The following is a 22,740-nucleotide window of genomic DNA, read 5'->3' on the forward strand; positions in this document are numbered from 1 at the left end:
GATCGACCAGTCAATCGCAATCAATGGTTTGGTGACCACTGTCGTAAGAAATTGTCATCACACCATTAAGCAGTGAGCAACATTGGGAGAACATGCCTGTGATCCAAGAACCTCTTAGTGCCAACTGGAAAGGAGCAAAGAGGGAGTGCACAGAGGGTACAGGAATCTCCTGTGTCTAGTGCATGCATTCAAGTCCATCAAAGAATGTCATGTGAGCTCTCAAACAAGAAATTGGTCATCACTATTATTGCAGAATGCATGTATGGATGTAGTGCAAGGATTATGTACATACACTCTAAATTATAAGGTCTAGGTCTAGGAACTGGTCACCAGCAAAGGTGACAAACAGGTTTCCTGTCAGACAAAATATATTTGAGGCATTAGCATTATTTCTAATGGATTCACCTTACTTATACTGTCAGATTTAGAGATCTGCTCCTTTTGAGGCTGGTGTGCGTAAGCATTTTAAAAATATTCCTTACATATAAGTAAATTCCAGCTTCCCTTAATTTACAACATGAATTTAACAACTATTTGTAGTCAGTGCTAAATTTGGAAAGTTGTAAATTTAACGGGATTAAAGTTGTCAAACAAGTGATCACCTGTTGCTGAGTCAAAAGTGTTTCTAAATTCAAAGGCATTCAAACTGGCTTAATCCGAAATGGCTTACTTGAGAGAATGTCACATGTGATAATAAATCAGACAATGGCACCACTGGGCCTGTTCATAGAGTGAGCCTTAAGTATCTATTTCAAACATTTTGTGGTTTGTTATAAAATTAATAGGGAAGGGCTTTGACTCTGCAAACACTTGTCTATGTGTGTAACTTCACTCATGTGACTATGTCCATTTACTTCCGTAGGAATACTGACATGAGTAAAGTTATGCAGATGCATGTTTGCAGAATCAGGGCCTAGATGTCTTCTTTTTAAACGGACACCATCAACCTGAAATATAGTCAGTTTCAAAATATGAGCTCAATTACATTTTTATGCCTGCCTCTGAATCCCTTGCCAATTTTTATGCTTTTACAATCAAACTTTCCTCTCATTAAAAATATTTGTCTCTCTCCCTGTTGTTGTACAAAAGACCCACACAAACAACAGGAGAAACTAACTAACTGACTAAAAGAGAAACAGCTGGATTAAAGATGAAGTGCTGTCAAATGTAACTAAGCTGAAAACAACTGAGCAGTATGTTTCACTCTAATCTTTTTCAGTTATGGTCACTGGCACTGATACTTGAAACAACAGTAAGATGCTTTCAAACAGAAATAAGATTTTTAAATTGATGATGTCCCTTGAACATCTAACAGATAATACTGGGACTTAATCTTGTAATTGCCTTCAAGAAGCAGCCCACAATTACAGTACAAACACGTCTAGGGGTGTTCCAGCCAATTTTGTCAGTTTGGAAGAACTGCTTTTAAACTAAATACAGTCATGATATTTGCAAGCCATTATAACAGTATATTTTATGTGCTACTACTTGAAGGTACTAGTGGGTGAGAGAGCACTGAGTGAAACATTGCAGGTATTCAGAACTGGGTCTCTTAAGAAGAGAGGAGATCTATGTTGGTTTCTACTCCTTTACAAAGTCGTATGAGGAAAGTTACCTCACCGAGGCCCCAAGCTTGCAATTAGATCGCCACAGGAAGGACACTTCGCCCACACAGATCTAGTTGAAGGATTGGGACCCCTCATTATTTATACTGTGTAATTTCAGTTTGGTTTTTGCAATACATTTTGGTGATATTTATTACCTGAATTTTAACACTTTTTTCATAAATTTGCTGTAAATATGATATTCTTTTTTTATATTTGACTGCATATGGACGTCATTTTGCTAACAGTATGTCTAGTCACCTTTAACAATCAGATTGCAGTCTCAGCAGGTGTCTATCAACAAAGCTAAATATCATGTTTGTAGAACTTTGTAGAATAGGAAAGAGTCTGACGGTCATTATTGAAATATATTATACTTACAATTGTAGTCATGGTCTCTTCTGTCACTATCTTCAATGTGTCAACAACTGAAATGTAGCCAAGTCGTTTAGCAATGGCTAGGGCAGTGTTCCCATTCTGATAATTGAAATATTTATAAAAATGGATATTCATTAACAATGCTTAACTATAAGAACAAGTAATAAATTCAATAAAAATTTACTTCACAAAATGTTTATAAGTCAACGCAATAAAATGTTCTGGCAGCAGGACATGTAACAAAAGGCATTTAACTGTTTACATAAATGGCAAGGAGAGAAATAACCAGTATGAGGGAAGGATTAAATTTTTATCAGTAAATGTTGGAAAACATCTATTTCACCACACAGACACAAACAGATGAAAAAAAATGTCCATCAATAATAATGAAATTTAAAGAGAGGTAAAGTAAGAAAAATGTCGCCTGGGAACTTCGTAGACTTCAGTTTAAGGATATTTACTTTGTATATTTTGACATGTGATGTTGACAATTTGTATTTTAATGGTTATAAAGCTTTAACATTTTGAATCTCAACATTTACTATCATTAAATAATTTTCATGGCTGCAACCCCTGTAATTTCTTGTGAAAGTTTAAATTGATTAAAATAGGGAAAAATGCTCAATAATAAAACATCTATATTATCTGCTGAAATAAAAATTGAATTCTGACAAGCCTCACTATATTCTCTTATGAATGCATTTTAAAGTCGTTGCTGTTTCAGGAAAAATAGAGCACTAAGGTGGCTATGTCTCATGGCTGAGATAACAGGCTGGCTGTGCTGTTTGATTCACACTCTCCCCCCTCTCCCCATTCTTCTCCATTTCCATTGTTGAGATGTAGTGGCACAGCACTTTTTACTGTGGGGAAAGCACTGACATGCTAGAAAAGAGGCCACCCACAATATGTTTTTCTGTTGTCCCTTACCACAGTGAGTTCATTGGGCAATGCGCCATTCTGGAGCAAGACGTTAATGATATGGGTGTGTCCCTGCTGAGCAGCCTGGTGTAGAGGGGTGTACCCATTCTGCAAAGGATGGAAAAACAGAAGAGTTTGAGGTGTTCTGAGGAGAGAGTTTTGTTTTTTTTAAACAAAATAAACCAAGTAAAGGGAAAAGAAAACCTCACCTTTGTTTTGGCATTAACTTTTGCAAAGTGTTGCAGAAGGAAATTAACAATCTTTATGTTTCCATAGTGGCAGCCAACATGCAATGGAGTATATCCCATCTGGAACATTTTTTAAAAAGAAGAAATATATGAACATAAGCAATTACCATATATGAACAACTCTATGCATTTACTGACAATAAACTGAATATAAAACTGCAAAGCCCCATTATTTATTTATTTATTTATTTGTGTGTGTGGGGGGGGGGGGACATGTGGAAAAACATCCTGAAAAAAATCTCTTGACAGATATGTGCTCCCTCCTCTTCTTATCCCTCCCCACAGAACACACATTTTCCCTTCCCTATTCAAAATGAACCTTTAAGGGGAAGCTGAAAGCTCCCTTACATTTCTTGTGAAGTTGAGCATATTGATTGCTGATTTCACAGAGTTTTCTCATATGCTTAGATTGCAAGATCTTTGGACCAGGCACTATCCTTTTATTGTGTATGTGTATGTGTATGTGTACGGGGTCTAGCACAGTGGTGCCTTGATTCCTGACTGGGTCCTTTAGGCACTACTGCAATCCAAACAAACAATAAAAATGGATGGAATATACTGCCAACTCCATCCTGACCGGAAGAGCCAAAGTGCAGCCTAGGATCTGAGTGGACTCCAGCAGCACAAAATAGTCCTATGAGAGGCAGAATGCCTGCTGGTGAACGTTAAGTTCTCAGGCATGAAGTCTAGTTTTTTAAGAGTCTACACTGCAATAAAACACCCATGGCTGGCTCATATCAACTGACTTGAGCTTGCTGAGCTTGGGCTGCGGGGCTACAAAGTTGCAGGGAGGAGAGAGGAGAATCCCAGAGTCCAGGCCCAAATGGCTATACTGCAATTTTATCGCCTTGTAGCCCGCAGTTGTTGGCAGGCAGGATCGAACCAAGGACCTCTGGAGCTTAGTGCGTGAGCCTGTACCACATGAGCTAAAAGCCAACTGGCTGTTAACTAAGGCTATAGAGCAGACTCATTTTATCTCTCTCTCTCTTTAAGTGCTCTCGGTGCCACTAGATGGGACAGAAGACCACACCCAGAAGGTGCGTGGGTTACATCTGGGTCAGCTGACGGGTGTTTTGTTGCAATGTAGATGTACCCAATGTGTTCTGGGCCTTATGTTTCAGAGATGAGTGGAAGCTGGTGTTTTGTTAGCAGAACACCCTGGCAAACTTTCGCACTGATGAATATATGGATTTTTCTCCTTGTTATTTTCCTACCTGACTTTCATTATTAATATACAGTTCAGAAATGCCCACCAGAGCTGCAGAAAAACCCAGGAGCTGTCAGGGCATGAGATGCTTAAACAAATAAGGGAAATCAGACTCATGTCCAAAACCTCTTATAAAATTGAACATAGCTAAGCATGTACATTTTTTGGCATGAGTTGTAATTAAGAACTAAAACATAAGCCTGTCTCTATAAATATACTGCTCAGAAAGAGAATCCTAATTACTACTTAAAAACCTCACTTAAATGTAGCAACAAGGAATCAGAGTGTTCAATCTGTTTGCTGCTCACCTTAAAAACCATTCAAATTTTAAATAATTTAAATGACATGTTGAACCATGTAAAGAATCATAACAAATACTTTCATAAATAGTGAAGTTATATGATAAAATGCAATAAATCAGAGAGAACCAAAGCTGCTGCCCCCCGCCCCATCTCTTCACTCTTTTTCTGTCTTTTACTATAATAAGAATATTGTTAGTTGATCTAAAAGAGCTTGGGATTCTTACAAAGTGATAGAAATGATCAGATTACACCTCCTAAAGCAATTATCTCCTCCTTTCTTATCTGCCTGCATGAAGACATTATCTCTTTTTCCTTAATAAATATGCTTACTTCATTATAATCAGACTGGGGCTGCAATGAAGGACAGTTCAGAAGAGGGGGCAACTAAAAAGAACACTTTTTCAAAGTATCAGGGGGTAGCCGTGTTAGTCTGGATCTGTAAAAAGCAACAGAGAGTCCTGTGGCACCTTACAGACTAACAGACGTATTGGAGCATAAGCTTTCGTGGGTGAATACCCACTTCATCAAACACATGTAAAGTACTTTTTCAAAGTACTTTACAAAGATTAACCCAGTTGACTGTTGGATAGGTGAGGATTATTCTCTCTATTTTACAAAGGAGGAAACTGAGGCACAGAGGTTCAGTGACTTGCCCAGATGCACTGGGAAGGGAATGCCAAAGTCAGGATTGGAATTCAGGAGCTCCTGCTCCCTATCTTATGTTCAGACCACTGAGCCATGACTCTTAAGAAAAAGGAAAATACAGATGTGAATGGCTCTGAATGGTTTACACTGAAAGTATGTTTCAGTAGTTGCCGCATTTAGATTCAGTATTTTCTTCATATAAATTTAAATTAGACTCCAACATGTCCATTTTAAACAAAAGGTGCCCAATGGCCCTGTCTTAAAACATCCTGAGGGAATGTTAGATCTGCCAATTACTGTAAAATGCCTTTACTTCAGTGAATCATAAATCAGGTAACATGTAAAGAAACTACTAAGTCTAACTACAAAGTAGACTATTTAATTAAGTACTGCTTTAAAATTACCCACTGCAAGTGGTAAATGTCAAGATTTTAATGGCACCTACTATTGTACCTCCGAAAGCTGCTAGGAGAACAATTACCTACACTACTTCTTTCTCGCTGGCTTTTCTCACTGCTAACTAGCTAGCAATTTGAATCAGAGACCAGGTACAGGACTAACTCTGGAAGATTTTCTTTTTGTCCCTTTTGAAGTGTGTGGGGTAGGGGAGAGAACAGAGGGAAGTTTTTGAACTCCGAATGCCCTCTACCCCATTTATTTCCTTTCTACTATTTTTCCCTTGGAGGCCTCAAAGCACAGCTATCTAGTGTCCCAGAAATGACGGCCAAGTACAGCTCTCACTAAAGCCATTAATGTTGCTTTTCCTATCAAGCATGGGGAAGGGAGGTGGGTTTGCTGCAGAGTGACATAAGGCACTCCCTCCCTCCCCTCTGGGGTTTAGCATGCTGCCTTGGTGGCAATTTCAGAACCTGCCAGCCTGGGAGGAAAACACTGAACTCTGAATCTGAACTCTGATCCCTATGTGGCAACATATTGTGCCACCACTAGACCACTGGGCTACCCTGGAAGATTTTCTCTCAAGTTTCCAGTACCTTGTGGTCATATTGTGTCATGTCTTATCATGCTCCATGTGCAATACAACATAGTGCCGCCATCAGCAAAGACAGGATGATGTGACAAGACAACATGGAACATAAATGAATACATTGGACATTTTAGAATGAAGTTTCTTTCCATTAGCAAGCAGCTTTCATAGCAATAGGCAACAACGTCCACAATAACCATGTTGGGTCAAAACACAAAATTAAAACTAATTACCGAGATGCCTACTTAAACCTGAGACCCAAAGGGAATATCCTCTGTTTCCCAGCAACAGTATGGACTCCAATACCAAATGGCTTTCAGTTTGGCAGGCATCTAAATTTATATTTATGTCTTGACTTCTTCATTGCAGATGGATATCCTGTTCAGATTTCTGAATCATGCCAACTGGCAGATTCTGTGCTTACACAACCAAACAAGGATACAGAGCAAGAAAACAATTCTCACTGCTACCTGGATTCCCCATTCTGGGTTCTCAGACATTGTAGATGAGGCTAAACATGTTTGTTTTGTTAACAATTTTTAAACTATAGACACATCATATGCAGATGTGTCTTGATTTTACAGTTAAACCAATATTTACTGGCATAAGCTTCCTGGAACTTAGCAGACTTACCAGTAAATAATATTTTATTCCAGAAAATCAGGATTTTTTTAATGCAGCTCCTAATTTTATCACCTCATGGTAATCAATTGATTGCATTGCTTCCAGTCAGCTTAAGAATGGACAGCAACATGGGAGCTAACAGATGGGGAGTGCTTCTCAAAAGCAGCAAGAATACATGCCAAAAATTAACCCAGAAATATTGGACTTTCAATTCTATATTATGGTATTGAAACATACATCTATTCCTCCTCCTTTTTGGGAGGAGAAAAGTATCAAAAGCCTCATGTACTGGGTATCTTTTCAATATCCTTCATTTGCCCTGGTAGTAACCATAAATCCTAACAGCTTGAATTACTGCATCTCTCTCTTCATGCTGACTTTCAAGCTGCTCTGTTTTTTTCTGCTGCTGCTGTCAGACACTGAAGATAGAGTGAGAGCTAAGAAATGAACACAGAACAATTGAATAGAGTTTCACTGATGTCTTTGATTAGGCTGAAAACTCCTCTAGATCCAGACACCACAAATCCAATAAGACCTTGATTCAGCAAAGCACACAATCACATCTTTAAGTTTAAGCATGCTTTAAGTGCTTTACTAAATCAAGGTTTAACTGCATAAAACATCTTGCAAAGGCCCACTATTAATGTTCTTGGAGGGTGGCGGAGGAGGGGGGGAGTTGGGTTGGAAATTTCTAGTGCAATGGTCACTAGACAGTTTAACATGCATCTAAAAATATCATATATGCAACAAAGATACATTTAAATAACCACGATATTTCAAGCACTCTTTCCAACATCCCACTATTTCTCTGTTCTCTTTTCCTTCTAATACTAAAATTGTTTATTATTTTAATTAAAAATAAAATTGTGATTTTTTTTTCTTTGTGCTTGTGAAAGGTACTGTAGTGAGGCGGTGTGGCTCCCCTCCACCCCGAAGAAGGCGGAGCTAGGGAGCTCAGAGCCCGCTCCTCAGAGGGTCAGGTGGTGACCCTGAAGTATAAAGGTTAGAGCTCAGAGCTCATTCAAGAGCCAGCCGCCGGGCAGGCCAGACGTCTCCCGCCTAGCCCATGACTGGGAAACCCCCCGCAGCCCAAGGTACACGCCAGGACTGGCCTGACTTGTCCTGCGCCCGCTACTGGACCTGCCCTGCGCCCACTACCCGGAGCAGTTGCTGGGCCTGTTGCTCGCCCGCTACCCTGAGGAACCCATGGTCCTGCCCCCCCCCCCCTTCCGGAGAACAACACCCTGACCCAGGTACTACCTGAGGGAGAGTCTGGAAGTAGCCTGGGGGCAGCTGACCCTAGTCTGGCTTCAGCACACCCACAGCCCATGTCAAGTCTCCTGCCGCTGCTTGGGTCCCGGGCTGGGACGCAGTGGAGTGGGAGGGTCTGCGTCCCCCCTGCCACCCAACTCTTGGGTGGCAGTCTCCTCCTCTCCCAGGCCTTGGAGGCTTGGGCCTATTGTTAGTGCTCAGCCCTGCCTGAGCCCCTGACTCCGTATTGCCCCGCCCTGACCCAGGGCCTGGGCTTACAGTGTTTATTCCAGTTACCGCAAGGGCCGCCAGGAAAGACTCCGGCGGCCGACTAATTCCCCAAACCTCAGCAGTGTGCAGTGAGCCAATGTGGCTCCCCTCCGCCCTAGAGAGGGTCGAGCCCCGGCCAGCACCTCTACAGGTACTGAACACTTTTAGTTACCAACAAAAGAGGTATATCGGCAGTACAACTTTCCCCACACTGTCCTGCCTCAGCCCTGACTGGAAGGTCCAATTCAGGGAATAAGAGAGTAGTTGATCACCACCATTTCTTAATCCTTGATCAGAATACTACCAAGTGTACAATAACTGCTACCTTAGTGTTGGCTTTATTATCCGGATACTTGCCAATCAGGAACTAGACTGAGACAATCAATTTTTGTCACATGGGCCCAACAGCCAGCACACAATAACAATTTTCAATAACTAATGATCTGTGCTAGCGTCAACCAAGCAACACTGAGAGGAAAGCTCCAAATCCCATTACCAATCCCTTGGGCAATCCAGTATCTCGTTTATTTTCTCAGGCTAGCTCTCTAAATTATACATGAAAATAACACTAGCCACTGTGCAACAGCCAATTAATAATGAACTTCAAAAGGGCATTCACTCTCTTGTCAGTGTTCAGCATTATGGCTGTACTAGGAAAACAAGTTTGTATATATATATAAAATCAACACAATTATTATATATATGGAAATGTAAGTACTGAAGGAAGAACTGTCAAGGCCTAAGTCTAGATTTAAGGTCCTAATCCAGCAAGGTTCATAACCATGTACCTAACTATAAGCAGGAGTGGTTCAATTGACTTCAGTGGTTACTAAAGTCAGGCACAGGTTCCTTACTGATTCAGGGCCTATATTCCCAGCAATTCAAACACAGAAAAGAAAAGCTGCTGGGGCTGGAAATGAAAAAAATTCTGCTTTTGCTATGGGATTCCAAAGTTGTCCTCTGTGAATGGTGAGTTGCATCTTAAAGCTCTAACTGTGGCAGGGTCTGGAGCAGATGACATGACGAGTGAGGGGGGGGGGGGAAGGACTGGATCTGCTGGGACTCGTTTTACTCCACTGCCTTCTAAAGAATCACTCCTGATGTACACTGGTGGCTGTGAACTATACAGATCCAAGGTTTTGAAGAAGTTTTGGGTATGTCTACATTAGATCTGGAGCTGTTATCTGCAGCTCATACAGACATACCTGTGCTAGCTTTGATTGAACCTAAAAACATAAGTGCAGACACAGTAGTGCGAGCAGCAGGAGTGGCTAAACACTTGAATATATACCGAGGGTTTCATGTAGGATTGTACCCATGGTGGCTAGCCCCTCTCACTATTTACACTGCTGCACCTACACTTCTAATTTTAGTGCTAGTGTAGCAGGTATGTCTATTCAAGCTAGAAATCTCCACCCAACTCCAGTGTAGGCATATTCAGATGCAGAAAGAAGGGTGAAGGAAAACAAGACAAAGGAGACAGGGGTGAAAATAGTCTAAACAAGCACATTTTGTTTTTATATATACTATTAAAGGAACCTCATGTTCTGAAGGGTATTTTGAAATGTGTGCTTTACCCATATTCTATTTTTACATTGCATTACCTTTTAAAGAACAGAATAACAAAAGAATGGCCATAATGGGTCAGACCAGTGGTCTGTATAACCCAGTATCCTGTCTTCTGACAGTGGCCAATGCCAGAGACTTCAGAGGGAACGGAACAGGGCAATTACTGAGTGATCGATCCCCTGACATCCACTCGCAGCTTCTGGACATTAGAAGCTTAGCACACCCAGGATATGGGCTTGCATCCCTGACCATCCTGACTAATAGCCGTTGCGGGATCTAACCCCCATGAACATATCTAATTCTTTTGTGAATCCATTGGAGTTTTGGCCATCACAACATCTCCTGGCAATGAGCCTGCAGGTTGACTGTGCACTGTGTGAAGCAGTACTTCCTTTTGTTTGTTTTAAACCTGCTGCCTAGTTATTTCATTGGATGACTACTGGTTTTTGTGTTATGTGAAGGGGTAAATAACACTTCCTGATTAACTTTCTCCATACCATTCATGATTCTGTAGCCCTTTATCATATCCCTCCTTAATCATCTCTTTTCCAAGACGAAAAGTTCCAGTGTTTTTTTTTTCTCCTAATATGGAAGCTTCTCCATACCCCGAATTATTTTTGTTGCCATTCTGAGTACCTTTTCCAATTCAAATATATCTTTTTTTGAGATGGGCTGACAAGAACTGCACCCAGTATTCAAGGTGTGGGAGTACTATAGATTTATATAGTGGTATTATGATATTTACTGTCTTATTATCTATCCCTTTCCTAATGGTTCCTAACATTCTGTTAGCTTTTTTGATTACTGCTGCATATTTGAGTGGATGTTTTCAGAGAACTATCCACAATGACTCCAATGACACTTCTTTATGTGGTAACAGATAATTCAGACCCCCTCATTTTATATGAATAGTTGGGATTATGTTTTCCAATGTGCATTACTTTGCATTTGTCACCACTGAATTTCATCTGCCATTTTGTTGCCCAGTCACTCAGTTTTGTGAGATCTCTTTGTAACTCTTCACAGTCTGCTTTGGAATTAACTATCTTGAGTAATTTTGTATCACCTGCAAAATTTACCTGTTTTTCCAGATCATTTATGAATATGTTCTACTGCGCTGGTCCCCAATATAGATTCTTGGGGGACATCGCTATTTACCTCTCACCATTCTGAAAACTGACCATTTATTACTGCCCTTTGTTTCCTATCTTATAATGAGTTACTGATCCATGAGAGGACCTTCCCTCTTATCCCATGACTGCTTATTTTGCTTAAGAGCCTTTGCTGAGGGACCTTGTCAAAGGCTTTCTGAAAGTCCAAATACATTATACCCACGAGATGAGCCTTGTCCACATTTGTTGACCTATCTCAAAGAATTCTAGTAGATTGGTGAGGCACAATTTCCTTTTACATAAGCTGTGTTGACTCTTCATCAACGAATCATGTTCATTTATATGTCTGATAATTCTGTTCTTTACTATTGTTTCAACCAATTTGCCTGGTACTGAAGTTAGGCTTACTGGCCTGTAATTGCCAGGATCACTTCTGGAACCTCTCTTAAAAACTGGCATCACATTAGCTATCCTCCAGTTATCTGGTACAGAAGCTCATTTAAATGAAAGACTACATACTACAGTTAGTAGTTCTGCAATGTCATATTTGAATTCCTTTAGAATTCTTGGGTGAATATCACCTGTTTTTGGTGACTTGTTACTGTTTATCAATTTGTTCCAAAACCTCCTCTACTGTCATCTCAATCTGGGACAGTTCCTCAGATTTGTCACCTAAAAAGACTAGCTCGGGTGTGGGAATCTCCCTCACACCCTCTGCAGTGAAGACGGATGCAAGGAACTAATATAGCTTCTCCGCAAATGGCCTTGTCTTCCTTGAGAGCCCCTTTAGCACCTCAATCATCCAGTGGCCCCACTGATTATTTGGCAGGCTTCCTGTATCTAATGTTTAATCTTTTAAAAAATGTTGCTGTTAGTTTCGGTGTCATTACTCTTCAATTTCTTTTTTGGCCTTCCTAATTATACTTCTATACTTGACTTGCCAGAGTTTCTAATCCTTTCTATTTTCCTCAGTAGGATCTGATTTCCAATTTTTAAAGGATGCCTTTTTGCCTCTAGCCACTTCTTTTACTCTGTTTAGTCATGGTGAAACTTTTTTGGTCTTGTTACTATTTTTATTTATTTATAGCATACATTTAATTTGAGTCTCTATTATGGTGTTTTATAAAAGTTTCCATGCACATTGGATGCATTTCACTCTTGTGACTCTATCTTTTAATTTCCATTTAACTAGCTTCCTCATTTCTATGTAGTTCCGCTTTCTGAAGTTAAATGCTACTGTGGTGGGTCTCTTTGGTATTTTCCATCCCACAAGGATGTTAAATTTAATTACATTATAGTCGCTATTACCAAGTGGTTCAGCTATATTTATTTCTTGGACCAGATCCTGTGCTCCACTTAGGATTAAATCAAGAATTGCCTCTTCCCTTGTGGGTTCTAGGACTTCTTGTTCCAAGAAGCAGTCATTAATGGTGTCTAGAAAATTCCTCTCTGCATCTCATCCTGAGGTGATATGTACCCAGTCAATATGGAGATAGTTGAAAACCCCCATTATTATTATTGAGTTTTCTATTTTTAGAGTCGCTATAATCTCCTGGAGCATTTCATAATCACCATCATCACCCTGGTCAGGTGGTTGGTAGTATACTGATACTGCTATACTGTTATTATTCAAGCATAGAATTGCTATCCATACAGATTCTATGGGAACTTAAGTAAATACTTTCCCCCCATCTGTCCAGTGGAGCTTGAGTAAACATAGCTATGCTTAAAAAACAGAAAAAGCCAGCTTCCACTAACATTGCTATCTCTTTGTTGTGCCAAATCAGCTTTTGTTTATTCACCAGCATCCTTGAGTGAAGTCATCAGAGCTCTGGGATTAGCATGTGTTTAGCTAACTGGTGCTGCAGAACCAGAAGAGGAACCCCAGAACACTGTCAACATGCAGCCTGCAAAACTAGTGGCTATTTTTCCTTTTCCTATTTTCCTCCAAAATACAATTAAAAAGTCCTAGGAGAAAAAAGCCCTGAGGCTTATAATTGAACTGCATACGATATTTAGGTCTGATAGTACCTCTGAGACTGTTCATAGATTCATAGATTTTAGGTCAGACTAGACTACAATCAATTATTCTGACACATAACAAATGCGAGAAAATTTCACTCAACAAGTCCTGCAGTGGGAAAACTATTCTTCCTTACTATTCCCCCTTTGAAGCAGAAAACGTCTCAGCCCAATCTTCCCTTCCTTTGTAGTCCTCTGAGTATTCCTCACTCATTTGAACAGTCCCAGTGATCCAAGTGCAGAGGTATATAAGTAGGAAGTACTCACAAGAATAAAGATTGCAGCATCAAGCATATACGTTTGTAAAGTACTATGTTGGCTTACAGAGATTTATAAATGATGATTAAAGATGATAATATTTCTGAGCTGGAAAATGATAGCTCACCTGTGGCTACACATGAAGTTAAATGATATTGATAAAATATTAAGTATTCTTTCTCCTGCTATGGAGACTGTAACTGAGTGATGATAATAGTATCACTCTGTTTTATGAGTCAATACCCCAGTTACTACCTGGATAGAATACGAAGAGAAAGGGCCAGGTAGTTATTACAGAAGGGGGAAGGGCGAGGGTGTTTCCTACTGCAGCAAAGAGTTTGTCAGGTCTTGCATTATAAACTCAGATCATCAGGGTTTCTCCAGAAACTGCGGTCCATGATAAAATAGAGGATACAGATTCTCACACATCTTCCTACAACAGTGGCTGCAGCAAGTGGTTTTTGGCAGAGTGGTGTCCTCAGATGACCAGAGTCTGGCCTGCTATCCAGAACCTGGCAATCTGGCCTCCATGTCCCTGTTTTATGTAACAGTTAAGAAACTGCATCACACACATTTGACTCATTCAGCTCAGATCAAGTGCTGGAAGAAAAATAGGTGGAAATGTTCTCCCTAAAGGGCAAATGGTCCCATGCAGTGGAGAGTAAGGCTTAACAGGGTAGAAGCAGGGCCAACGCTTCCATTTAGGCAGCCTAGGCAATCACCTAGAGTGCCAGGATTATTGGGGGGGCAGCATTTTGCCAGGGAGGGGAGTGGCAGGCGGGTCCCCTGGTCCCGCAGCTCCAGTGGACCTGCCGCAGGCGTTCCTGTGGACGGTCCGCTGCTCCCGCGGCTCCGGTGGACCTCCCGCAGGCACGCCTGCGGCAGCTCCACCAAAACTGCGGACCAGCGGACCCTCCGCAGGAATGCCTGCGGCATGTCCACCGGAGCCGCGGGACCAGCGTGCGGGGTGGCGACATGGCCATGCGCCTAGGGCACTAAAAACACTAGCGCCGGTCCTGGGTAGAAGGAAGGCTAAGCAGTCCAAGATGCTCCTCATTATGGATAATTGGGCCTCAGCATTAATAATTTAAATTAGCCTTGTGTGTAAAATGCTACTCCAAAAATGACTGTTCTGCTTAGATACATGGATAAAAATGCAGAAAGATAAAATGCAGTGCACTGGGACTTCTCTTGGCTATTGAACATTGAGTTCCTGCCCCAGGTCACACCTGAGGATTTCTCTACCACTGAGATATGGTCTCCCAGAAGGGCATGTGTAACAAAGACCTATTCACTACCAGTGAACACAGTTATTAATCTGGATGAATGTTCAATGATTTACTAGTCCTTTGAACATGCTATGGACCTATTACAGAAAACATGATTAAATTTTTGGATAAGTAAATGTGATACTAAGTTTTCTTTCCCTTTGGATAATTTTATCTACTGACCAGGTTCATTTTCAGTGCTGCAGTTAAGAATTTCAATCTTTCCTGGAGTGGCCGTTGAATTGGCAGACAGGGATCCCACTGACAGTGCATTACTTAGATTACTTCCTATTTGTAGGACTCTGGGGGTGGGGGAATGCAGACATTAATAGGTACGGTTTAGGGGTTAGCGTGCAGTTTAGACATTGCTTTTAATTAAGTGAAGACAGCAGGTCCTACAATGTTACTGAGCTACTTCAGGTTACAGGAAGATTCAATACCAATGAGATCCATCTCCAAGAGGACAAAAGTGAGAGCCTTGAGGGATCTGCAGTGAATGACCAGGGAAAGTGAAGCTGCTGCTGGGCATCTCATAGATAGTTGAATAAAGTTTCACTTGTGAAGTAGTGGCTGCAGACTGTGGACCTGATTTATCCCTGTGTTGCACAAATACAAAGATGGAATAACTTCACTGATTTCAATGGGATTACTCCAGTTTAACATCAGACTAACTACTGTACTGAAATCAGTGGAGTTACCGTAGCATAAGATTGAAGTAACACAGTGGAGAATCAGGCCTGAAAAAACTTTTCCCTTTGCCACTTATAATCAGGTGCTTCACTATCATATATAGGACCCGCCTATATGCCCCATACGTTACAGGAAATAATGATTTGGTTCCTCCCCTCCCGCAAAGAATGTATCAATAGAATTTGGAGATGATGGCATACTGATGGTCTGTTGTGGCATCAGGTGTATATAGCTGACTGGATAAGCAGGTTTGAAATGAACTTTGGGGGATCTGAGGAACGGAATTCTGGCCTGAAGACTGAGTGAGTCATGAAATCATGATGGGTAAATATTTCTTGTAAAAATTAATTAATATTAGAATACATACATTACTTACTTAGACGGTGCCCCCTATTCTAGTGGTGGTCATGTCTGGGCAGAATATCTAACAGATAGTGGCATGTTGTCCATGTATGCAATACATGCATTGCATGCCCCAGAACTGGCTGTGCGCTCAGGCTGATTCCATCTGGCTCCTGCACACACCTGGAGTACACCATTTTGTAGAGACATGTTGGGGGGTATGCAGGGTCAAGTGCCCCCCCCCAGCAGCTGCCCAAGTAGGGAGCGGAAGGGGTGGAGCCAGGGCCAGAGCCTCTTCCAGCCCTGCTGGTACACTGCCTGGTACAGTGCAGCAGCTGCTTGGAGAACACCTGACTGCAGCATCTGGCTGCCTCCCACCCAGGCTCAGCTTCCGGGGACAGTGACCGAGTGAGCCAGAGCTCTCCTCCCACCTCTCCCACCACCACACAGCATGCTTGGAGTCAGCCTCTGTCCCCAGAAGCCAAACCTGGGCAGGGAGTGGGCTGCTGCTGCCACCCCTTCCCAGCCAGGCTTGCCCTCAGGTAGTTGGCTATGCTGCACAGAGCAGCAACCAGGAACGGCTCTGTCCTGTTCCCCGCCCAGGCCTGGCTGCCAGGGAGGCTGGCCAAACATGTTGTGGAGGAGCCAGCACAGCAGGAGGACAGAGCTCCCCACCCCCTGTGCGCATGTAACATGGTGGGGGAGAGAGAGCCTGGGTGCCCTGAGCTGGGCGCAGGGTGGGGAGGAGACACATGGTCATCCTACAGCAGGCCAGTGTTGGTAACACTCAGAGAATAGTTTATGGAAGTTTACATTATTCAGTGTTTAGCTCAGGATAAGCGGAAGATTTCAATTTCATTGGTGACTGTCTATTACTCTTTACAAGAACTCATAATAAGGGAGACAACATTTCTAATAATCGGGAGTGCCTAATTTGTTTTTACTTTGTTTATGTTGCTTGAAACACAGCTCTTCTGAAAGAGTGCTTTTACAATGATACTTAAGACATTTTAAAGAACCATTTTGTTATTTTTTCAAATGCCGGTTGGATAGAGGAGTGAGTACGTACACCAAAGAACACTAATGGGTGCTAAGAGACTGTATTAAATGGTGAAAAACAAGATAGTGAAAGCTCTGGCGTTCATGCAACTTTGCTTAAATGAAGAATGCAGTCCAATCCTACTGGATGCCTACTTCCATCAGCCAAAACACAACAATATAATGGAACTAAATCAAAACTGATCCAAACATCAGACGAGATTGCAAAAATAAACATACTGCTCACAGACTGTCCTTTCTATGTAAAGGAAAGTTGAATAACATTGAATATATGATCTTATGTGTTCAGAAGTATATTTTCTAACTGGTTATTCACAGGGGTTGATTCACCACTGTTACTTCAGTTTCACACCAATGTAAATCCATAGATACCCACTGCAGTTAAACTGGTACAAACCAGGAGCATTGTAATGGTGAATTGGACTTACAGACTTTAAACACCTCCATTAGGTGGGTATAATATATTTTCTCTATCTTTTCTTCAGGTATATTTACACATTAGCTAGTGCTGATTAATCTTACCTTTGTCGGTGCATCAACAACAGCCCCTTGATTAACAAGAACCTCTGCCACGTTGACTTTGTCCTCTTGAGCAGCCAGGTGAAGTGGTGTTAGTCCACTCTGTAAAATTAGGGGCAATAAATGATCATTTTGCAGAGGAGTCATATTAACATTATGAGCCAAATTCTTTCCTCAATAACACTTAGACAAATTCTGCCCTCATTTACAAGCTGCAACCTCACTGAGATCAGTACAACTGTATATCTGTTTACTGTTTAAATGTGTTCAATTACAAGACATTACAATTTAAAAGCATCAACTACACAGCAAGCTAATGATTCCTATACAAGGTACAGCAATTATACAAGGAACATTATTTTACGTAATATTAAATATGGAGCAATATTATACTAGGGGATTTTAACACAAAAGCTCAAGGTTATTTTCTCCTGGCTATTTCACTCTCCCGATATGAATGAGATTAAAAAACATCAAACAATTGTTTACATTCCTGCCAGTTTTCTAGGAGCAACCCTCACTCACTCAGATTTAAATCCTGCTATTTACAGTGTTCTCTTATATATGAAAATGAATGTGTAAGTAGGCTTCTTCTTGTTTCAGTTCCAAGGCACACTGATGTGCTGTTCTATGGCAGCTGTTATTTCCTTCTCTTTCAGGGCTCATTGACGGCCTTCCACCTCCAGTTGCTTTAGTTCCAATGGTTCTCTGTTCTCTCTCTTTTTCTGCTACCTGCAATAGGTACAGCTCTAACTTTGTAACTGCTTCGCTCTCTCATCTTTATGCTTTTTCTGCTCTTATTTCCCTTACCCAAAATAATCAAAACAGAAAATAACAAAAGTGTCATCTTTTCTTGATTGTATTCAGCCACTACACTTAAAGTCTCACTTAAAATCACTACACCAGTATATGAAGTGCAAATCTCACTCAGTACAACAAGCTCTGCACCCTGCTTGCTCTGCCAATGTGACATGCCCCAGAGTACAACCTGAAGTGGTGGATCATTGTGCCCCCTTAACTCTCCAGCCTCGTGTGCACTAGGCCCTGCTTTGCTGTGTGAGCTGCCACTCCGTCCAGTCACCCCAGCCCCTAGCATGCAAGTCACCCCAGACAAATACCAGAATGCTATGCCCAGCCACTCTTGAATTACATGAAGGGCAACACCTGCATATCCCCAGTCCCAGCCTTGCTACCCAGACATGTACTGTTCTGAACTGCTCAGTAACTTATTAAGCAATACAAGCTCATAAATTCTGTCATTTTAGCAAAGAAAATGAATATGCACCAGCCATTGTTAACCTGAGCAGATTCCCCAGGTCCTTTAGCCAAAAACACACTGGCTTAGATAAAACATCAAAATAAGTTTATTAACTACAGAAAGACAGATTTTCACTGATTATAACTGGTATAGGCAGTTCCCCTAGTTCAATGATGTTTCTGTCTTCCAAACAATCTTGGTGCCTTCAGAACAAGTGGGGGAAGAGAGGTGGCCAGGGGCCTTTGTTCCCCCTTTTTATATCTTGACACTTTTATTTGAAAAGTTCTTGCTGTGTCACGGGGTCAAGCAGTCCCACTGCCTATGTGCTCTGCACTCAGTCTTTCATATGAATTGCAAATGCTTGCTTGCATCTTCTGTATATGTGCAGCTTGAGGTGACAGTTCTTTGTTTATAGTTCCTGTTATTTCTAAGGAGCTAGTCTGTGGACATTCCCAAGACTCACATGTTTCAGTAACAAACATGCAGCAAAATCTCTTAACTCCATATATTACACACTTTAACAGGACAGTAATATGTAACAGATTATGACTTTTCAAATGATACCTCACAAGGCATACTTTGCATAAAATATATCATAACCATATACAAGTCGTGAATATGAGGGTACAAGGTGTTATTCTGAGGTACACTGTGTCACCACATAAAAGCCAGCATCTGCATTTAGGGATAGCCATAATGCTAACGAAGGACCACGAATAGTTTGAAGGTTAGAATAGGAGAAATGAAGCATAGGCTTCCAAGTGTCATATGAAGCACACCCAGAGACTCAGAGGACACTGAGCCATTCCACCTGCCGAGAGCAAGGAACTATTTTTGTGAGAAATTTCTCACTCTCACCTTCCTAATTTTGTCCGATAAATTCATACAGAAACCACACTGTACAATTACACTGATGGAGATGAGGCCATCTAGGGAATTAGGGATGCACATTTACTGTAGACATTATCACTGAGCAAACTTAACAGCCTGTAAACCCTTTAGCAGATGAATAAACAGAAAATCAGTTCATTTCCTTTCCAATTCCCAAGAGAAAGCATGTGGAAAGTCGCAGTGCTATAATGGAATGCCCCAGGAAGTGGAATTACTTACATTAAGAACAAAATCTCAGACAACCATACTGCTGATAGCCCATAAAAATCAGCTTTTCTTTACAAAGTTACGGGCTACCACTGCTTAATGGGAGGTACATGTATAGATCTGATAAAACAGCAGGAGCCAAGCCCACGAATAGCCTAGGGTTAAGAAGAAACTTCCCCAACAGGCATGTTACAATAGAATTGTCCGTTACAGGGAGAAGGGGAGGGTTTACATATTCATATGAAGCATCTGGTACTGAAGAATGTCAAAGACAGGATTCCAGAAAAATGGACAATTGGTCTGATCTAATATGGCCGATACTGTGTTCTATTTGCTACTAGAAGAAATGATGACAAATTCAAACACCTGTGTGCTTTACATAGAATCATAGAAATGTAGGGCTGGAAGGGACCTCGAGTCATAGGCCACGTCTATACGACGCGCCATATCGGCGCGTTACAATCGATTGCTCGGGGATCGATATATCGCGTCTCATCTAGATGCGATATATCGATCCCTGAGCGCGCTTACATCGATTCCGGAACTCCACCAAAACCAACGGAGTTCCGGAATCGACATGGTGAGCCGCGCACCTCGATCCCGAGCGGTGAAGACGGGTGAGTAGATCGATTTTAGATAATCGATTTCAGCTACGCTATTCTCGTAGCTGAAATTGCGTATCTAAAATCGATTTTCGCGCGTCGTGTAGACCTGGCCATATAGTCCAGCCTGCTGCACTGAGGCAGGACCAAGTCAATTTAGACCACCCATGACAAGTGTTTATCCAATTTATTCCTCAAAACCTCAGTGATGGGGATTCCACAACCTACCTTGGTAACCTATTCCACTGCTTAGCCATCCTTATAGTTATGAAGTTTTTCCTAATACCTAATCCAAATCTCCCTTGCAACACATTAAGCCAATTGCTCCTTGTGCTGCCTTCAGTGCACATGGAGAACAATTGCTCACCATCCTCTTTATAACAGCCCTTTATATATTTGAAGACAGTTATCAGTTCCCCCCTCAATCTTCCTTTCTCAAGACCAAATATACCCAGTTTTTTTTAATCTTTCCTCTCAAGGTTGGGTTTTCTAAACATTTTGTCATTTTTGTTGCTCTCTTCTAGACTCTCCACTTAGTCCACACAATTCCTAAAGAGTGGGGCCCAAAACTGGACACAGTACTCCAGCTGAGGCCTCACCAGAGCTGAGTAGAGTGGGATAATTACCCCTCATGTCTTATATACGACACTCCTGCTAATACACCCCAAAATTATATTAGCCTTTTTTGCAACTACATCACATTGTTGACTCGTATTCAATTTGTGACCCACTATAAACCACCTACCAGTTATTCCCCATTTTGTAGTTGTGCATATGATTTTTTTCTTCCTACGTGTAGTACTTTGCACGTCTTTATTGAATGTCATCTTGTTGATGACAGCCCAATCCTCCAGTTTATCAAATTCAGGTTTTGAATTTGTTTTGTTCTGTCCTCAAAATCCCGTCCATCCGCAAATTTCATAAGCATATTCTCCACTCTGTTATTTAAGTCACTAATTAAAATATTGAATAATACAAGACTGAGGACAGACCCAAGCTGAACCCCATTAGATACACCCCATTAGATACATCCCCTCAGTTTGACAGGAAACCATTGATAATTACTCTTTGAATACTGTCTGTCAATCAGTTTTGTACCCACCTTACAGTAATTTCGTCTAGACTATATTTCCCTAGTTTGCTTCTGAAAATGTCATGTGGGACTGTGTCAAAATCCTTACTAAAACCAAGATGTGTCACATCTACAGTTCCTCCCATCCACTGGGCTGGTAACATTATCAAAGAAGGTACTTAGACTAGTTTAACTTGTCAAAGCTTCTAAATTTCAAATCTCATAGAATCAGATGATTCAAAATTCACTTGCTAGCCTCTTTTCTTATTAGTTACCATATTTTTTCCTGAGTGCAAAAATAAATAAATAAATGCAAACTTGCCTTGTTGCTAAGATTCACATTAGCATTTCTAGTAAGCAGCAATGACACCATGTCCACATGGCCTTCCTGGGATGCGAGATGTACAGGGGCAATACCCTGTCTGGTAACAGCGTTAGCATCAGCACCATATTCAAGCAATGTAGTCGCTATATCCATCTGGTTTTTCTTGGCAGCTATGTGCAGTGGTGTATAACCATTCTGTCAATATAAAACATTTGATTACAGGCTCATCTGTGAAATACACCTCTACCTCGATATAAGTTTCTGTACAAACTTGATTTTATTATCCTAAATGATCAGTTCTAAAAATTCAGTCCTGACATGAATGAGCTTAAAATATGACCATATTAAAAAGCGACACATCAGAACTTTTCAATAACTATTTTAAAATATTCTCTGTAAATAAGACAATTGAAAAAAATTTGAATGGCGCTTTCTACATGTGGAAAATTTAGCCCCAATATAGAGCACTGCAATCTACAAACAAAGACTTCATGACCGTTTGAGACACCTTTCATAGTTATTTGCTACTTTTCCTTCAGGGCCTAAGTACATATTAACCCTGTAATGTACAGAAGGGATGGGATTCGCTATTATATACATATTCATCTTTAGTCACTCAGAACAGCTGTTAGTGTTTGTTTTCTTCCATTTCTTGAAGAAGTATTACATATGAGAATTGGGCTCAGTCTTTCTTGTAACACAAACTTTATTGCAAAGTTTGTCCTATTCTTGTTGGGAGGCAGTTTTAGATACCCTATTTTGGGCCAGAAAAGGATATGTCAATATGAACTTCTTGTTTCATATCCCTGAACTCTCTTTCTTTCTAATCCATGCATCCAGGTATTTCTAATAAGTTCATTTCTGAGTATCTAAATGCAATTTCAACTGTACAGAATAATCTTAGAGTTCCAAAAGGAAGGACAGGATTTAGCAAAAAACCTGCAATTTGTTTTACACACAAAGGGCTTGTCTATGTGGCTAGTTATACAGCACACTATGTGGCTGTGAGGACACTACCATGTACTAAAAGTTTAGCAGTTTCAAGGCATGTTACCTTTTAGTGGAATGTAACAAGCTCCACACAGACATTAAGGGTTTGTCTACATAGCAATTA

The 22,740-nt window shown here is 40.9% G+C and overlaps 1 protein-coding gene across 6 annotated transcripts in view; it reads right to left on the bottom strand.

Moving 5' to 3' along the window:
* The window catches only part of ANK3 (ankyrin 3), a 548,067-nt gene that overhangs the window by 361,669 nt on the left and 163,658 nt on the right, over positions 1-22,740 (bottom strand). For 5 of the 6 annotated variants that reach the window (XR_012657046.1, XM_032786562.2, XM_032786559.2 and 2 more), the window contains exons 1-4: positions 17,275-17,341; positions 3,110-3,208; positions 2,910-3,008; positions 1,986-2,081 (exon numbers count right to left, since the gene is read on the bottom strand). Coding sequence is in view for 5 of the 6 variants with exons in the window: in XM_032786562.2 (XP_032642453.2) it covers positions 1,986-2,081; positions 2,910-3,008; positions 3,110-3,208 (294 nt within the window). In the remaining variant the exon portion in view is untranslated. Of the gene's footprint in view, positions 1-1,985; positions 2,082-2,909; positions 3,009-3,109; positions 3,209-17,274; positions 17,374-21,623; positions 21,822-22,740 lie in introns of those variants that run through there. The other variant, XM_032786555.2, reaches the window with a different exon arrangement.

This window comes from Chelonoidis abingdonii, chromosome 15, assembly GCF_003597395.2.
Source record: "Chelonoidis abingdonii isolate Lonesome George chromosome 15, CheloAbing_2.0, whole genome shotgun sequence".
Taxonomy (NCBI): Eukaryota; Metazoa; Chordata; order Testudines; family Testudinidae; genus Chelonoidis; species Chelonoidis abingdonii.